Source organism: Leuciscus leuciscus (genome assembly GCF_965113295.1).
Source record: "Leuciscus leuciscus genome assembly, chromosome: 7".
Lineage (NCBI taxonomy): Eukaryota > Metazoa > Chordata > Actinopteri > Cypriniformes > Leuciscidae > Leuciscus > Leuciscus leuciscus.
Window position 1 is genome coordinate 29,943,230 of NC_138731.1, and position 17,276 is coordinate 29,960,505.

The 17,276-nt window shown below is 37.8% G+C and overlaps 1 protein-coding gene and 1 long non-coding RNA gene across 3 annotated transcripts in view; one reads left to right on the plus strand and one right to left on the minus strand.

Annotated features, from left to right (window-relative positions):
• The window catches only part of rnf17 (ring finger protein 17), a 45,922-nt gene that overhangs the window by 19,209 nt on the left and 9,437 nt on the right, over nt 1–17,276 (plus strand). For both annotated transcript variants that reach the window (XM_082176348.1, XM_082176349.1), the window contains exons 14-19: nt 6,757–6,883; nt 7,166–7,332; nt 9,955–10,087; nt 10,177–10,330; nt 11,199–11,314; nt 16,404–16,518. In XM_082176348.1, coding sequence (XP_082032474.1) covers nt 6,757–6,883; nt 7,166–7,332; nt 9,955–10,087; nt 10,177–10,330; nt 11,199–11,314; nt 16,404–16,518 — 812 coding nt within the window. The remainder of the gene's footprint in view (nt 1–6,756; nt 6,884–7,165; nt 7,333–9,954; nt 10,088–10,176; nt 10,331–11,198; nt 11,315–16,403; nt 16,519–17,276) is intronic.
• On the minus strand, nt 602–1,460 carry LOC309503676. Its single transcript, XR_014207810.1, has 2 exons — nt 962–1,460; nt 602–919 (listed from the first exon to the last, which is right to left on the minus strand). It is a non-coding gene; the product is annotated as an uncharacterized lncRNA (long non-coding RNA).

Consider the following 17,276-nt stretch of genomic DNA (forward strand, 5'->3'; position numbering starts at 1 on the left):
TAACCCTTTAACAAGCCTAAACAGACAGTGAATGAAAGATCGACTGAGCGCGTGTGATTACCTGCGTCTGTCTTGAGGTCAAGTCATATATATTTGTGAAAGGGTTGCCATTAGGGATGGGCATTTTTTCAAAAATATTGTATTTGAATATTTGGGCTCATAAAAATCTAATATTATTTCATTTAAATTATGTTTAACAAGAAAGAGGTTATTTAAGTTAAAGTTTTTGTCACCATTTCTGAACAAGCTTATGATTAGGCAACATACACAAGTTTACATTATATCTAGAGGTTTTCTTTTTGTTGAAAACATTAAACACGATATGTGTAAACCAAAAATATAAAGAACAAAAGCATTTAAGCTCAAGCAGTGCAAACTGAAAAAACGCTAATAAAGCAGACTGAGCCAATTATCTTACAGAAAGTACATATACACTCTAGGGCTGGACCCGAATATTCGTTCGGTGGGTTGGTATTCGATTAGAAAATTTGACATTCGAATAAGCTTTTTTTTTTTTTTTGCACACCTGGGATACCCCACGAAACGGTTCTCATTCGCGCTTGAATAAGGCCAGCGACACACTGGCTGCGTGGCGTGTCCGTTTCGGCTCCCATGTTAACAGGTTGGAGTTTGCACACTGCCTGCGTGAGACGCGCGGCTCGAGCCAAGCGGAAAACGCGTGCATGCTAGAAATATAACTGACGCCTGTGTTCCTGCAACGGGAGTGTTCTCTGGCTAGAGCGCAGAACAGCAGAGTTTGTATGGACCGAGGTGCAAGGCTGAGCTTGTGTTTTGGGTTAAGCTGCGTTGCTTTGACATTGTGGAAAATAGAATAATAGAAACAAAATGTATTAGCCTTTTTACCTGTTATTATCAATCTAAATTAATCTCGTTTTTAATTTAACTTAATTTAGTTTTTCTTTATTTCAATTTAGTTTTTCTTTATTTCAATTTCGTTTACTTTATTTAAATTTCGTTTTTCTTTATTTAAATTTCGTTTTTCTTTATTTAAATCTACCCTTTACTGTGTCAGTAATTAGTTAGTCAGAAAAATATTAGACTACCTTAAAAGTATTGCTTAATTTAACAGACCTGTGTGTGTGCGTTTTATAGCACTAGTGCAGTGTCCGTTCTCGGAGCATATAAGCCCTGCCCGCGTGAGGTGTGCCGCTTCCCGCTCGCGCTGTTCTGTAGTTAACTAAAAGTTTATTAATTCTGAATGTGTCGCGTCTCGCGTGTCCATCTATATTGCACCAAATGAGACACCGCACTCCCTTGTGAAGTCGATTGGATGAACGGTTCTCGAAATAATCAAAATGCAAACGGACAGACAGACACATAGAGATTCCTGCCTTTATTAGAGAGAAGAATATGTTCAGCCCCGTCTCTCCGAAGCTTCGAATATTCGATGTTCATTACTACCGAAGCTTCGAAGCTCAAAAAATGGTATTCGGACCAGCCCCAATACACTCGAGTCGGCTTAATGTTGTCATGTTTATATCGTTTCTCATGTTCATGTTGATCAAAAAAATTATAATATCCACTAGAGATGCACCGATTACAATTTTCCATTGAGTTTGACCTGCCTATGCCGATTTTAGCCAATTCCGATTTCATTTTTTCTAACCACTTTACAGCACACACAAATATTTATTTTCTATCTTTTCTTTTATAGAACATTTTACGTTTTGCATTTCTGTAGTAGGCTAATTGGTTTCTGTTTGAATTGGATTTCTTGAAAAAATGTATTAATAGTAGGATTATAAATAGCAGTTATGATATGACATTCTGTGACAGTCTGTACTTTTTATTCATTTAAATGCATTAAATCAACTTTATTAATTAAAAAAACATGACATTGCCCTTTAGCAAACTAGCCTATAAAATGCAATAACTGAAAAAGTATATTAGATTTTCGTTATTTTATTTCAGTGAACATAACTGCCATTGCAAAACGGCACATAAAAAAACAAGATGAAATGCATAAAGATCTCCACAAAACACATCTTGATTATCATGCCCATAAATAATATTAGTGTGTTGGTTATGGCTATATAGGTTATTTTTAGATGCACTGATATGATGATTGCATAACGAATTAACAATTCATTACTCCCACCCAACAACACCATGTTTTAACAATTTGTTTCCTAATTTTAATTTTAATTAAAGCGAACACACAATTAGGTTTAGTAAATTGTGCATGGCCACGTTGTAATAATTAGTTCCCTTGTTTTAATACAACGAGAGAATTAATTACTTCAAGAACGTGGCCATAATTTACTAAAACCAGAGAACAAGTTTAATTTGTGGCCATGATTTAGCCTAATGGTGCGTTCACACCGGACGCGAATAGCGCGTCAGGCGCGAGTGATTTCAATGTTAAGTCAATGCAAAGACGCGTTACGCGCGTAAAAAATTCCTGCGGCGCGAATGAGGCGTAGAGCGTGGCGCGGTAGACGCGAATAAGCCTCATTCGCGCGTCAAGTTCGCGCGAATTGAGCGTCTGGCGCGTTTAAGCGCGAATGATTTTATTAGTGCTATTTGTGCATTCACGCGTTTGACGCGAATTCGCGTCTGCCGCCCGAGTTGAAAAATCTGAACTTCTGCGTCAATTCGCGCCGCGTTAACCAATCAGGAGCCTGCTTGCTGCTGTCACGTGGTGAAGTGACAGTTTATAATGTTATTTTATGTTTGGCCTCAATAAATTATTTTGTAATATGACTAAAATGCACAACAAAGCAAATCTTTCACATAAAAACTCGATTTCAATATATGAGAGATACTCATTTTGTATTGAATGCTATTTATTCCATATCTAGAATAATAATGTTTCATATAATCTAGAATAATGTAAAGACAACAAACTCAATTTAGTGTATAAAAACAAAAATCACAGGACAGGTTTCACTTTTGGAGGCTGGCTCCATTTATTATCAAAACAAAAATAAATGACAGATTAGGTGGGTGCGGGCGAGGGTGAACCTCGCGCCGGGCTGTAGAGCGCGGGCTCGTCAGGCAGTGACCACTCGAGGCCGAGGCCTTACGGCCTACGCTGTCCTCGTCAGCGTCCTCACCGTTAGGTCCACCAAACCTAGCTCCTGGAGCAAATTGTGAAACTCCTGAAACCCTCTGGAGGGTCTGGTGGACCCGAGTACAGCGACGATGTCCCCTACGCAGCTGTTTCTGCTCTCCAGAGCATATACGAGCGGTGACTCTCTCGATTAATGCTAATGCTCGATAAACATCTAAAAAAGATGGCCGCCAACGGGTTTCGAAACTTTCGCCTCTGACGCGCGTAAATTTTGCTTCAAACTTTTGTTTTTACGCGCGTCAATTTCGCTCTTGACACGCGAATTAACACAAAGTGGTCAAGCGTCAAACTAGACGCGGCAGGCGTGAATTTGACGCGCTATTCGCGTCCGGTGTGAACGCAGCAGGGCAATTCCACGCAAAACTGTCACATCCATAACGCCAACTAAATACCATGGCATTGTGTTGGCGTTATGGATGTGACAGTTTTGCGTGGAATTGCCCAGCATTAATGAGAGAACGAATTCTTAAATTCATGGTAAGGAAATCTTATTTCATGATGCAACCCGGTCACACTAAATGCATCTCTATAGCACGCATTGTTTATTGTGCAATTTATACGCGAAAATGAGTTTTTACGTGCATATGATACGCAAGGGTAGGTTTAGTAGTGGTGTGGGGTACGTATGTATTATACATTTGGGTAGAATTAGTGTTGTGGGATGCGCGTGTATTACACGCAATTAGGGCTGGGTACCGAGTTCGATACTTTTTAGGTACCGACCGAATTGCCTCGATACTATCGAGTATCGAAAAATGACTCGTTGTTCGGTACCAGATTTCGATACCTAAGGGGTTAACTCGTCAACGTCAGTGCTCAAACAAATACATATAAAATGCACAACGACACACCTAAAGTCACTCACGCAAATACACGCAAACTCTACACACACGAGACACGCGGAACTGTCCGCGCACATACTCATATGAGAGGCGCGCGCTCACACAAACTCGCGCACATACGCAATGAGACGCGAGCACACACACAAACTCTCCACGCACATACTCCTATGAGACGCGAGTGCGCGCGCACACACACAATACCTTAAAGATGTGGATAAGTCGATCAAAAGTGTGGCTACATTTCTCCAGGCTCGATGCCAACAGCGCGCGATGCAGTATTTGCGGTAAAATAATTGCTGCAAAGGCCGGTACCACGACAGATATGATGAAGCCCTTGAACAGTGCACGGAGTAAACATAAGAGCAGAAGTTGCTTCGTCTTCGACTGGTAAATGAAGAGATACCTTGTTGATCACTCTGACAGTGTTTATATTGCAATAATGACCTACTGAATGTACATTGCCGTTCAAAAAATTGTTGGTTAGTCAGAATTGTTTTTCAGTAAGGATGCATTAAAGTGATCAAAAATTACCTTAAAACATGTGTAATGTTCCAAAAGATTTCTGTTTCAAATAAATGCTGTTCTTTTGTAAATTTTATTCATCAAAGAAACATGAAAAAAATTATCATAGTTTCCAAAATATTAAGCAGCACATCGTTTTCATATTTTTGAAGGATCATGTGACACTGAAGTAATGATTTTGAAAATTTAGCTTTGACATCACAGGAATAAATTACATTTTGAAATATATTCAAATAAGATTTTAAATTGTAATACTATTTCACAATGTTACAAGTTTTACTGTATTTTTGATCAAACAAATTCAGCTTTGGTGAGCATGAGCTCTTTATAAAAAAAAAAGTTGTTCCTTTGTGCACTGGCTAAGGAGCATGAGTCAAACGGAAAAAATAAAACCAAAGTTTTTCTGAGGTAATGTGTTATGTAATCTTATTAAAATGGATTTCATAAAATTGGTATCGGAAAAAGTATCGTTCAGGAACCGGTATCGAAATCAAGGTATCGGTATTGGTATCGAAATTTTTGGAACGATACCCAGCCCTACACGCAATAAAGTGCGTATCATATGCGCGCGAAAACTAATTTTCGCGTATAAAGAGCGGGGTACAACACAATAGCTACCTTACATATTAATCGGATTTATTATCATAGGCCTATAGCTCACCTTTTGCTGTACTTTCCTTGTGCTTTCTGCCAATGTGCCGCTTTAGATTCCAATATGAATCTTTGCTAACTAACTCTGTCTCTCCACACTCCAATTTCTTCTCCCTGCTCGTTCTTAACTTTGATTTTTATTGTGCATTTTTGTATAAGGCTTGCAACTTCACTAAAACAATATTTGAACTCAATGACCTATTGCTCCACTCGTGCTTAGCTATTTTACTGACTGTCTCGAACTAGCAAATCACCAAAGTGCATTCTGGTGTTGAGCGAGCGGCGTGGAGTAGATTCTTCAGAAAGGTGCTTTTTCCTACATGTGCCGTTCCGTGTGCACGTGTGATGCTGATGTTGCGCGATGTTAATCATGCGGTGCCCGAGTGCCTTTGACCGGCATATGTCAGACTGATTGGCCGGTCATGGCCGATCACTTGAAAATCTGCCAATTCCGGTCACCAGCCGATCAATCGGTGCATCTCTCATATCCATATGCTCGAGTGAATACTGCGCTGACAGACATTGCTGAGACACAAAGATAAAGGTGTGCTAAGCCAAGTTTCTAACAGCACTTTGTGTTTTCTGTTCTTAAACCTGTCTCCCTCAACGAAACTTAACTTAAAGGAAGCATGTCTCAAAATCATTTTGCTATCTGATAAGGTATCATCTCGGCTCACTCGGGGTACAGCTTGGCTTACCTGTCGTGAATGCAGTAACGGACAGCTTTCTTTCCTCATTTGACTGGTGTTTGGATTTCATGCGATTTTTCTCATTGTGGTGGTGATATTATAACATTTCATTAGTTAATTTGATTAAAGGTAATTCCATTTTGTAAGATCATTTTCATCTAAGTAATTCCAAACTTCGCAAAGCAGATGACGACATTGTGATCAAATACAATAAACACGCTCCACCCATTGCATTCAATTATAACTGTGAGTTAGTGCTTGGAATTTATCATGGATTTACTGCATTTACAGCCAGCAAAGAAACGTAGTCATATTCAAATAGTATTTTAATTTTTAAAATCATAATTACAGAGCGAATGTTCGTGCACACCCCTAGTTGCTGTGTCCAAGGAAAGTGAAATCTTTGTTGTATCATCCTTTTAACGTTTAAGGGTATTTCCCATGAATGGTGTCAGCGCTGGTCAATGCATCGAGTCAATGGAGAATCGAGGATCGGAACTAACTGTTATACATAAAACAATAGCCTAACAAGCTTATTGTCAGGTTTATGTTCTGTTATGTGGACCCTTATTTTGACATTCTCTTGACATTTCACTTCCCGTTTCAACGCCGTTTAGTTTTGGTTACATTAGTTACTGAATATGTCCTAATTTTTTTCCTCTTGACCACATTGTAACACTTATTTATATAGCCATAAATATAAATAAAAAATGGTGATAATACTGCGTATCGCACTATTGAGCCACTCAAAATTACCACAAGGTAAATTCCTTCACCGCAACAGCCTTTTGTTGTCATTTTTAAGGGCTTAAAATCCTCTATTTGTTAGTTAGTTGTGTGCATTTCTGGATCTGGACCTGAATGTTGTTGTATCTTCAAATAGTGAATCTGCTCATGGCATTAGAGTTGACTGAGATTGATCTGTTTGCAAATCATGTTTTCTTTGTGTGTGTCTTAGTGATGGAGATTTAAGCTCGTTGAATGAGTGTCTGCGGAGACCTGATGCAGCTGCTCTGTTGGAAATAAACGGCTGGGCTCCCCTGGCCATCAAATGTTCCCTTCAAGATATTATTCCTTCAGACCTGGTAAGAGCTGTGGAGATGTATTTACTCTAACAACATAATCAATTATTAGTGTTGTAATTGAGTGCACAAAATGCATGTTAAAACAATTTTCTCACATTTCAACAACAGGAAGTTATTCATATGGGTGCCATCTAGTGGTGGAAAACTTCTGTTTCATATCTATTTCTGTTTTATGGATGTTATTAGAGAATATTAATTGTTTGAGCGTGGCTTGTCTCCAAGCACAATTGATAACTGAAGACATGGAAAGTGATGTGGTGTTTGTGTTTTTATCTGTATCAGGTGAAAGGGTGGACTTCAGAGGCAAGTGACGAGATGAGAAGACTGCTAGGCTCTGAGGCTGTGGAGATGCAGGTGTTCGGTCAGGACGGAGACACACTGTTAGTGGATATGAGGAAAACGGCGATGGTGTCCCTGCGGGAGCATCTGGTGTTCATGGAACTGGCCAGGTGTGTAATAGTCACATGTGGGGCTGTTAACTTCATCCTTACAGCACACTGAAGGTGGGAATTTTTAGGCACCTCACAGTCCGACTCTGAGAGTCACAATCTTCTATTGTGTATGTTTATTCTCTTATAAGACTTTTAATATATTGCACGAAAACTTAATTGGTGCTTGTCTGTTTCTTTTGGTCTATGACTCCCCCTTGTACTGTATAAAAGAGTGCAATAATTATTTAATTATCATGACAGGACAAATGACAAGCAATAAACAAAGAGTGCTTTGAGTATCTGAATGTTTTCAAGTCAAGAGCAGTGAGTGATTTATTTATTTTTTCTTAGCTTTGCTGCTGTTTTATTATTACCGATGACATCTTAGGCAGCGGGGGATCTAATAGGCCACATTATAGACTGTTGGCCACGTTCACACTAATGTACAGCTCTATTTTGACACATCAGATGTTTGTCCTGTCTGTCTAATCCCTTAAGACGACTGTTTACATTTAATTCATAAAAGATTTTTGAGGTGCAAGTCCATAAACCGTTTACTTGGAGTCGCACACAGTTGCACGCCGCGAGCACTCTTTGCAAAGTACACGTGAGCATTTGAAAGCAACGGTTTGTCAGTAAGCGAGTTTCTTTTATTGAATATATAGACCTACTACATTTCAAACTGCAAATATTTCAACCGACAGCTGAGGCATTTAAGTGGCACCGAAATCTGCGTTTTGATTTGGTCCGGTTACATGGGTTACATGACATCACTGTTTTGGCTCTATGGGCCCAAGATTCTCATCTTTGACTATTTTGAGTGTTTAGGTTTTTTTCTTTTCTTTTACAAAGTACTACAGCTGCCTTGATGGAAATGTATAACTGTTCCAAAACAGTATTGCCCGGACCTCCGCTGGGAAGGAAATATAGAGACCGGACCTCTTGTAACTTTAATTGAATACCCCTGCTATACAATGAAGCCCACGATTGCCCTTTCCTTCAACCTTTTCGAACTTTATAGAATATCGGAGTAGGGGTGGGCGATATGGCAAAAATATCATATCACGATTTTTTCAGAAAAATTACGATTCATGATTTTATCACCATTCTTTTTCATGTTGGTTTAACTATTTTGCAAGTGACTGAGCATTACAGCCAAACTAATATCCCAATTTTAAAAACAAAGCCTTACAAGGAAACAAAATATTAAATAAAAAAAGAATGGCAGACATTTAGGCCAAAGTGGCGTAGATAAAAATGTTTTTCATTATAATCTTTGTTATTAAAAAATAAGATCAAAGATAAACATTACACAACATAATATACAAATGAAGTAAACAGTGCTTTATTTTTTCAGCTACAGTAGGTGTTTTTAACAGTAGCATTCAAGAAAGAAATTAAATGAACAAATATAAAAATAAAACGCTACATAGACTTCACTGTATAAATTATACATTGATTCTTCTTAAAGCTTCTATTAAAGTTCTCAGAGCAGCGAGTGATTTTCTCTGTGTTTAGTTTTTTTATTAACATTAAAGGGATAGTTTCGCCAAAAATGAAAATTGTCATAATTTACTCTCAAGTTTTAAACCTGAATAAGTTTTTCTTCTGTTGAAAATAAGTTATTTTGAAGAATGTGTCTAAACAAACAGTTGCTGGTCCACACAGACTTCCATAGTATATTTTCCTACTATGGAAGTCAATGGGGACCAGCAACTGTTTGGTTACCCACATACTGAAGCAGAAAACAAAATGACAATCTTATTTTGTGTTCAGCACAAGAAAGAATTTAATACAGGTTTGGAACAACATTAGTAAATTACAGACTTTTCATTTTTGGGTGAACTTTCCCTTTAAGGACAAGCGGCAGCATGTTTACTATAGGCTACTGTCACTTTTAAGACCGGCACGCGAAGCGTCTAATATACTTTTTTCTCCCTCCCCTGCAGCACACATGCATTTCCTTCTTTGTCTATTTCGTTCAATCTAGATTTCATCTGCTATTATCAGTATATTGAACAATGAAATCTTTAACTGAGATCATTTTTGTCAGTCATGCATCACATAGGGCTAGAGATGCACTGATTGCAAATTTCTTGGCCGATTCTGATTGACAGCATATACAAACAAAAATCTACTTTTCTTCAATGCAAAAAAGTAAAAAGTCTAATAAAATAAGAACAAATTGCAAACAACAATCCAAATGCTCTAATATTCTAATTTATGCTTCTCCTCTCTTCCCTCTCTCTATATATACACACATGTCGCATATATAGCAAATTATAAATCTGTAGTAAATTGTTTTGTTAATAAATATAAAATAATGTAGTTTAAAAAGTGAGAAGATTTGAATCCCAGGAAACGCGTGCCCTGATAAATGTATACCTTGAATAGTATTTTTGGCAAAGCATCGGCAAATAAATAAAATGTAAATGCTAGTGAAAATTAGAAATGCCTGAACGTCCAAACAGAAAAGAAATGCTTATTGGTGAACCATTACACAAAGCTTAATGAAATGTTTTCAAAAATAACACATTAACTTTGCCAACCCTAGTAAACACAGATTGTCACCTCTTTTTTGTTATTGTTTTGCTAATATTGTTAATATGAACAATGCTGATCTGAAACTTGTGTGTACAGATTCTACTCTCCTATAGTAGCTCCTGGCAGTGTGCCCCTGCTCTTCTACCCTCCAGTTCTCCCTAAAATCAATGTTGAGTTCAACGCTATGGTTGCTCATGTAAACTCACCATCAGACTTCTATGTACAACAAGTGGGTGTAAAAACACACATTATTATAAATTCCTAATGAAATTAAATGAATGATTGAAAATGTGATTTACTCACCCTTGGTGAATGCAGGTTGAAAATATGGAGTACCTGCTGTTGCATTCGAAGCTTCAAGACTGTTACAGTCATCCCAATGCAGACCAGGAGTTCCAGATCTACTGCCCTTCTATCTCACAGGCCTGCGTCGCTAGCTATGACCAAGAATGGTGCAGGGTTCAGGTCACAGGTGTGTGTATTCACCATATCAAACATATAAACATTCAGTAAAGGAAGACTTAGGGCTGCTCGATTATGAAAAAAATCATAATCACAATTATTTTGGTCAGTATTGAAATCACGATTATGTAACACGATTATTTCACATAACGTGTTGCATTTATTAAAAAGACACCTTTCAACAATTCTTAAATAAAAATTTTAACATTTTATTGTACTTTTTGAACTATTAAAATAAATAATATAACCGATAATACTTCAAGTATTTAAATTTTCCCGCAGGTCTACCACTTATAATGCGGGAATCAATCACAAACATTGATTCACTTTAGCAAGTAGTTTGTATGAATAGCCTAAATTAATCAACACAGATTATAAAATCAAATCTATCATTTTAAAACTTTCGCAAAGACGCAATTTCACAAACCGCTTGAGTGTTCAGCGGTGCTGCGTCTTCTCTCTCTCTCTCTCTCTCTGTCTCTCAAAATGGGTTGGACAAGGCAAGCGTCGAAACAACACTCTTGCGTTTAGGAGTCGGGACATGATGGAATTGTCACTTACACAATCGAGCCAGTATTTCATCGTAACTAAAGTTGATCATTTTCACTTCTTTAAGTCTTAATAGATTAATCATTCAAGCTGAGAGAGTTTACGGCTTCAGGAGGGGCGGAAGTGCGCGTGAGCGTGTCATTCAGAACACAAGACAAAATAAGAGTGTTCTTGCAAAACAGAACATGACAAAATAATTGTTTTTACTCGATTGTACTATTTCGGTGATCGTTGGGAGCCAAAATCGAAATTCAATTAATTGCACAGCCCTAGGAAGACTGTCGCTCTGATAAAATGTATGAAGGTTAAGGCCTCTGTTTATCTCTCAGGTTTCCCTGGTGGTCGGATGGTCGAGGTTCGGTATGTGGACTTTGGCTACAGAAAGACTCTCTCCGTGAAAGATCTGAGACAGATAAAGGACGAGTTCTTTGCTTTGCCAGAAATGGTAAGATTTAGCCTGTAATTCCGGTTATGAGGGACAATACTGGTATGAAATTTTATACTTGTTTAAAGGGGGTTTAAATATGAATGAAACTTACTTGACAACCATGGTTCCCCAATATCCAAATGAATAGAATAGTCTTAAAGGAGAACTCCGGTGAATTTTTAAGTTAATCTTGATCGTTTTACCTTTGTGAGTACTGTCTATAGAAAAAAAACCGAACCGGATAGGTGCTTGCAACGCGGAGCTGTTACAGTTAATGCCCAGAGCTCCCATTCAGCTAAAACGGCAGTTTTGGGGGCATAAACCTAAAGAGTGTCTTTGTGCCTCTTAACAGACACAAAATGCAAGTAAAATGTCTGTCCAACATGAACAGGGCCCTTACACGACAACAAGATGCGTTTAGCAACTTAGCCATTGTTTAAACTCACCTAAATAGTGTTCTAGACGGCTAGCTGTAGTGTCGCGCTGAAGTCCCGTGGGAACTCAGTTGTAGCCGGAAAAAGGTAAATAGTAAGTGCGCGTGATTTTTTTTTTTTTTTTTTTTTTTTTTTTTAAACCACTTCAGCGGAAATCCCGCCCTGCAGCTGATTCTAAGGTTTTTATTGGTCATGTAAATTACAGATTGCCTACACCAAACACTGATCCCTAAACCTACCCATCACTGTAACCTAAACCAATGAAATCGGCTGCAGGGTGGGATTTCCGCTGAAGTGGTTTGGAGGAAAAAATCGCGCACATAGTGCAGGTGGGAGGAGCGTCGTGTTCCGGCTACAACTGAGTTGCCACGGGACTTCAGCGCGACACTACAGCTATCCGTCTAAAACACTATTTAGGTGAGTTTAAACAATGGCTAAGTTGCTAAACGCATCTGTTGTCATGTAAGGGCCCTGTTCATGTTGGACAGACATTTTAATTGCATTTTGTGTCTGTTAAGAGGCACAAAGACACTCTTTAGGTTTATGCCCCCATAACTGCCGTTTTAGCTGAATGGGAGCTCTGGGCATTAACTGTAACAGCTCCGCGTTGCAAGCACCAATCCGGTTCGTTTTTTTTTCTATAGACAGTACTCACAAAGGTAAAACGATCAAGATTAACTTAAAAATTCACCGGAGTTCTCCTTTAAATAATAATTACTTGCCGGTGCATGGCAAGATTTCTTGTGATCGTGCTGACTCTCATATGTACAAGTACTTTTCATATTCACATACTTTCATTTTAATGCCATGGTAACAAACATACCTGGGAGTGCAAATATCCTGTATCTTAGGGTGTACTCACACTCAGAGGTGGGTAGAGTATCCAAAAACTGTACTCAAGTAAAAGTACAAGTACTTATAGAAATATTTACTCAAAGTAAAAGTAATAATCTTAATAGTTACTTGAGTAAGAGTAAAAAAGTATCCAATGAAAAAACTACTCAAGTAGCAAGTAACTAGTTACTTCGGATCATATAGGCCTATATAATATATAATTATATAGGCCTATATGATCCGAAGTAACTAGTTACTTGCTACTTGAGTAGTTTTTTCATTGGATACTTTTTTACTCTTACTCAAGTAACTATTAAGATTATTACTTTTACTTTGAGTAAATATTTCTATAAGTACTTGTACTTTTACTTGAGTACAGTTTTTGGATACTCTACCCATATATATACTTATATATATATATGAAGACTTGATGCAAAAGCCTCTGAGTGCCATCTGAATTTTTCTTCTAAAACAATCATTTTTATCAAGCTTGTATATTTAAATTCAATAATTTCACTTTAATGACAATTAATAGGTAGGCTACTTTTCATTGCCATTTAAGTGTGAACATAAACATACAAGCTTGATAAAAATGCTCTTTTAGAAGAAAATTTCAGATGGTACTTAGAGGCTTTTGCCTCTGAAGTCGTCATATATATAAAATGATATTATTTAAATTTTGTTTATTTAAATGACTATTATTATCAGCTATCTTTGCAACAAAAACAGAAGAGAGACGTAAGCAATATTTCTGCCATCTGTATAGCTCGAAAATCATTGCCTGTCCTCTGGTTTGTATAATAGTAACTTATACAACTACATTTGGATTATTAGACAATGTCGAAATAAAGTGAATCTGCAGAGTGTTGCATTCAAAGGCATGTAGCGCGAGCACATGTGAAGAGTTGTGCTCGCGCTCATGACTGCTACTGAACCTGAACACACACACACAAAAAAAAACAAAAAAAAGTACATCGACGAATCTTCTTCTGACTGTTCTCCAAAATATAATCAAATGTATATTTCTGCAAGCATGTTTTAACTGGTTAACTATCTACGGCAGGCAAAGGCATTCGTTTTCAAGTCGAGTTCGCACGCCACTGCGCAATACACACACACTACCGCGGGATGGCGGGTGTTCATAAACTGTGAACAATGGTAGCTTTATTTAATGTAAATTAATGTAAATGTCCAAAAAACGGGTAATGTCATACTTTCTAGTATCGTGGCGTAATAATCTGTTTGGTTGTAAAATGTATTACCTGAGTGAAATGAAATCGAATATATCGTCCTGACTCCTGTGGAATCATTCATTCACAGACAGCTTACGAAGATGTTCAACTAATAAAGATCTTCATCGCTGGCAAAAATATGATGCATTGAAGATTTGCTCTCACTTGACTGTACTGTAGGTCCACTGCCACTTCATCTAACGGTCTTGATGTGCTTAAATCTTCCTGTTACGACTCCGAGTCCAGTGTAAATTGAAATCGCTTCAGATGATTCAGCGCGTGCAGGGAACTGAACAGAATCAGGAACTGAATCATTCAAACTGATTCGCGAACCGACTTAGACAGATCTGAACTTGTTTGATGAAGTCTTTGAACAGAATCGACTCAAAAGAGTGATTCATTTGTGAATTGAGCATCGCTCAAGTCCAGAAAAAAAGATACAGCGCGCTTGGAATAAACTACGCATTTAACAACACATATTGCATTAAAATAAAGTAACGAGAGGAACGTCGCCCAATGTAACGAAGTAAAAGTACAGTTTTTTCATTAGAAATGTACTCGAGTTAAAGTAAAAAGTACCCACATTCAAATCTACTCTTAAAAGTACAAATTTTCTAAAGTACTCAAGTAAATGTAACGAAGTAAATGTACTTCGTTACTACCCACCTCTGCTCACACTAGGCACTGTTGCCTTGTACCTTGTACCTGGTGCGTTTGTCCCCATTCCCCACTCCCCCTCCCCCTCTGGCCTGCACTTAACATTCCCGGCTGGAGCAAGCTTATTTAATTTACGATGAAACTGAAAGAAAACAGGAAGAAAAGCACTTTTGCTAATAGACTGTAGGGCTGTCACTTTTGTGAAAAAATCCTGTTCGATTTTTGAGACATAAGTGTTCATTGAATCGATTGTAAAATCGATTTTCCATGTCTAAAGACGTTTCCATTTTAAACGCCAAATATGGGCAAATCCACGGACAACTAACAGGCACTAGAACGAACGTAAAGAGGGCGCTTAAGACACTACTCAGCAATATTCCTGATGATTTATTGGCATGAAGTTTCGTGCACAATGACAAACAGGAGTGCAACATTCTCGATAAAAAATAAGCAGAGCGGACTGCCATAACATCAATGAAAAACATTACTGCAGTCTTCAACATGGCTGTGTTTACGATTAGAAATGTCAAACAAATTTCGCCTACGTAGGCGATTCGTAGCCCGAATATGTATCTATGCATGAGACTGTCTGCATACCGGCAGCATTCACAGTTTTGTTGTTAAAAGAGACACATTAAGCAGAAGTATAATTTGCTGTTATGTGTGTTTGTCAGAACCTGCAGTTGCTGTGTGACGCGCGTTCGCTGCGGGCGTATCGTGATGAGCTGGACGCGCTCCGAGAAGAGACCGTTAAAATCGATTCCCTATTTTCGTTTTCGAAACTTGCGTTGATTGGTCCGATCGATTGTGCAATCAATTTTCGAACGTAAAGTGACAGCCCTAATAGACTGCCTATAATATTTATCATTTATGGGGCGCAGCGATTTTCACTTGATTGTGCTGCATGTATCAGATTAAAATATAAAATTGATTACAGCTCTGACATTATGAATTATAAATTTAAGTAGCCTGCACTAGGCAATAAGGAAGATTATGCAGACACTCAATATCTGCAAGTATGAAAACGGATGTCACATAGGGCAAAATGTGTTAACATTTTAAGAACGCTATGCAAACATACTATTTTTATATTATTTGAAACCGCTACAGCAGCAGGCAAGATGCATGGACATTAATCTGCGTTATTTTAACGTTGTGTTTAGTTTTTACCTAAAACCTACCCTGTAATACAAATATGGACATGTCCACATTCAAGCATTTCTTACAATGGGCTTAAACAGCTCTCCCTTTTACAGCATATTTAGTTCACAAACAACTGACTGTCATGACCTAAAAATATTATTTTCATTTACAACAATAAACGTTCATGATTTGGACATTGCTCTCATGTCTCTATGCAGGTGAGGATTTCTTCAGTTCAAAATAAAGAGGGACTACATGTTTTTATGAAATGTAGTGGAGTAAAAAGTATGATATTATGCTTTGGAATGTAGTGAAATAAAAGTTAAAGTTTCCAAAAATATACTCTAAAGTAAAAATACTTTATTACTGTCCACCACTGCTAAATATTGAAAATCCAGATCATGCATGCTCCAGTTTTTTCTGTTAAAGGACCCAAGTAGATGATATATCGGCTGTTCCTCAATCTTTCCTCACCGACACTCTACTCTGACACCCTACTGCAAATTATTCTGTCAATTTTGGTTGAACTTATCTACACCTATGAAACTAATCCTTCAAGTGTGTAAATTTAATAATTTAATAATTCTGTTTGTTTCATTTTGATTTTGTCAACATAAAAATTAAATTAAATATTTAAAATCAAATGTGCAGTGAAAATGACCCTGCAGCACCAGATAGCACTAGATAGCATCCCACTAGTAAGAATGATCCTGTCAAAGCAGGTCTTACAAGCACACTTCAATCATCGGCATGAGACCTCTGATAAATAACCAACTTAAGGAAGCCTATCTGTCCATCTATTTTCAGGCCTTGTGGTGCAGTCTGAATGATGTGGTCAGTTTGCAGAAAACATGGAGTGATGAAGCCCGTGATATGTTTAAGGAACTCGTGGAGCATAAACTTGTCACTGTTGTGCCAAAACGTAACTTTACACCTACAGACACAAACAAGGGGTGTAACGGTTCAGATTACAAAAGGTTTGGTTTTTATTTCTTAGGTTCATGGTTTCGGTACAGTTCGGTAAGTGCTATGTTTAGGGAAAAAGGACTACTGTCAAATAAAAATGAAGAAAATATGAACAAATAATCGAACTACAAGCAATAGTTAGTCCACTACATATACACATACACTGATACTGATACACAATTTGTCTTTCTTGACTGTTTACAATATTTTTGTGAATTTGTCCATTCAAGCGCATAACTTGAAATCGAACTCAATATTTGCGCACTGTCTGAGGCTTTCCGTGTGTGCGCGCTTCGGATGATTGCACACACAAATCTTCTCACAATGTGCGCAAGTTCTTTCACCTCTACTTGCGCTTGAATGATTAAATGAGTTGTTTAAACACAGATAGCAATGTGTGCTGTTCAGGTCTCACCTGCGCTCACGTGTTATCAACACCTGGGTGATGACGGCATAAACGACTGGTCATATTAGAGCATATGGCACTCCTATTGAACTAAGTTTAGGGGAAGATAGAATGTGTATTCATCGACAGAAACCTACATTATCCTAACTCAACAAACCAGATTATAGATGCGTCTGCGTCGTCAGATTTGAGAAACCGCGGTGCAAGTGCGTGCGTTTTTATTTTATTTATAAACAGAGAACCGTTACACCCTTTATAAACACACCACAGAAATCTAAGATACATCAATGCTTTTAAGCAAGTTTAAT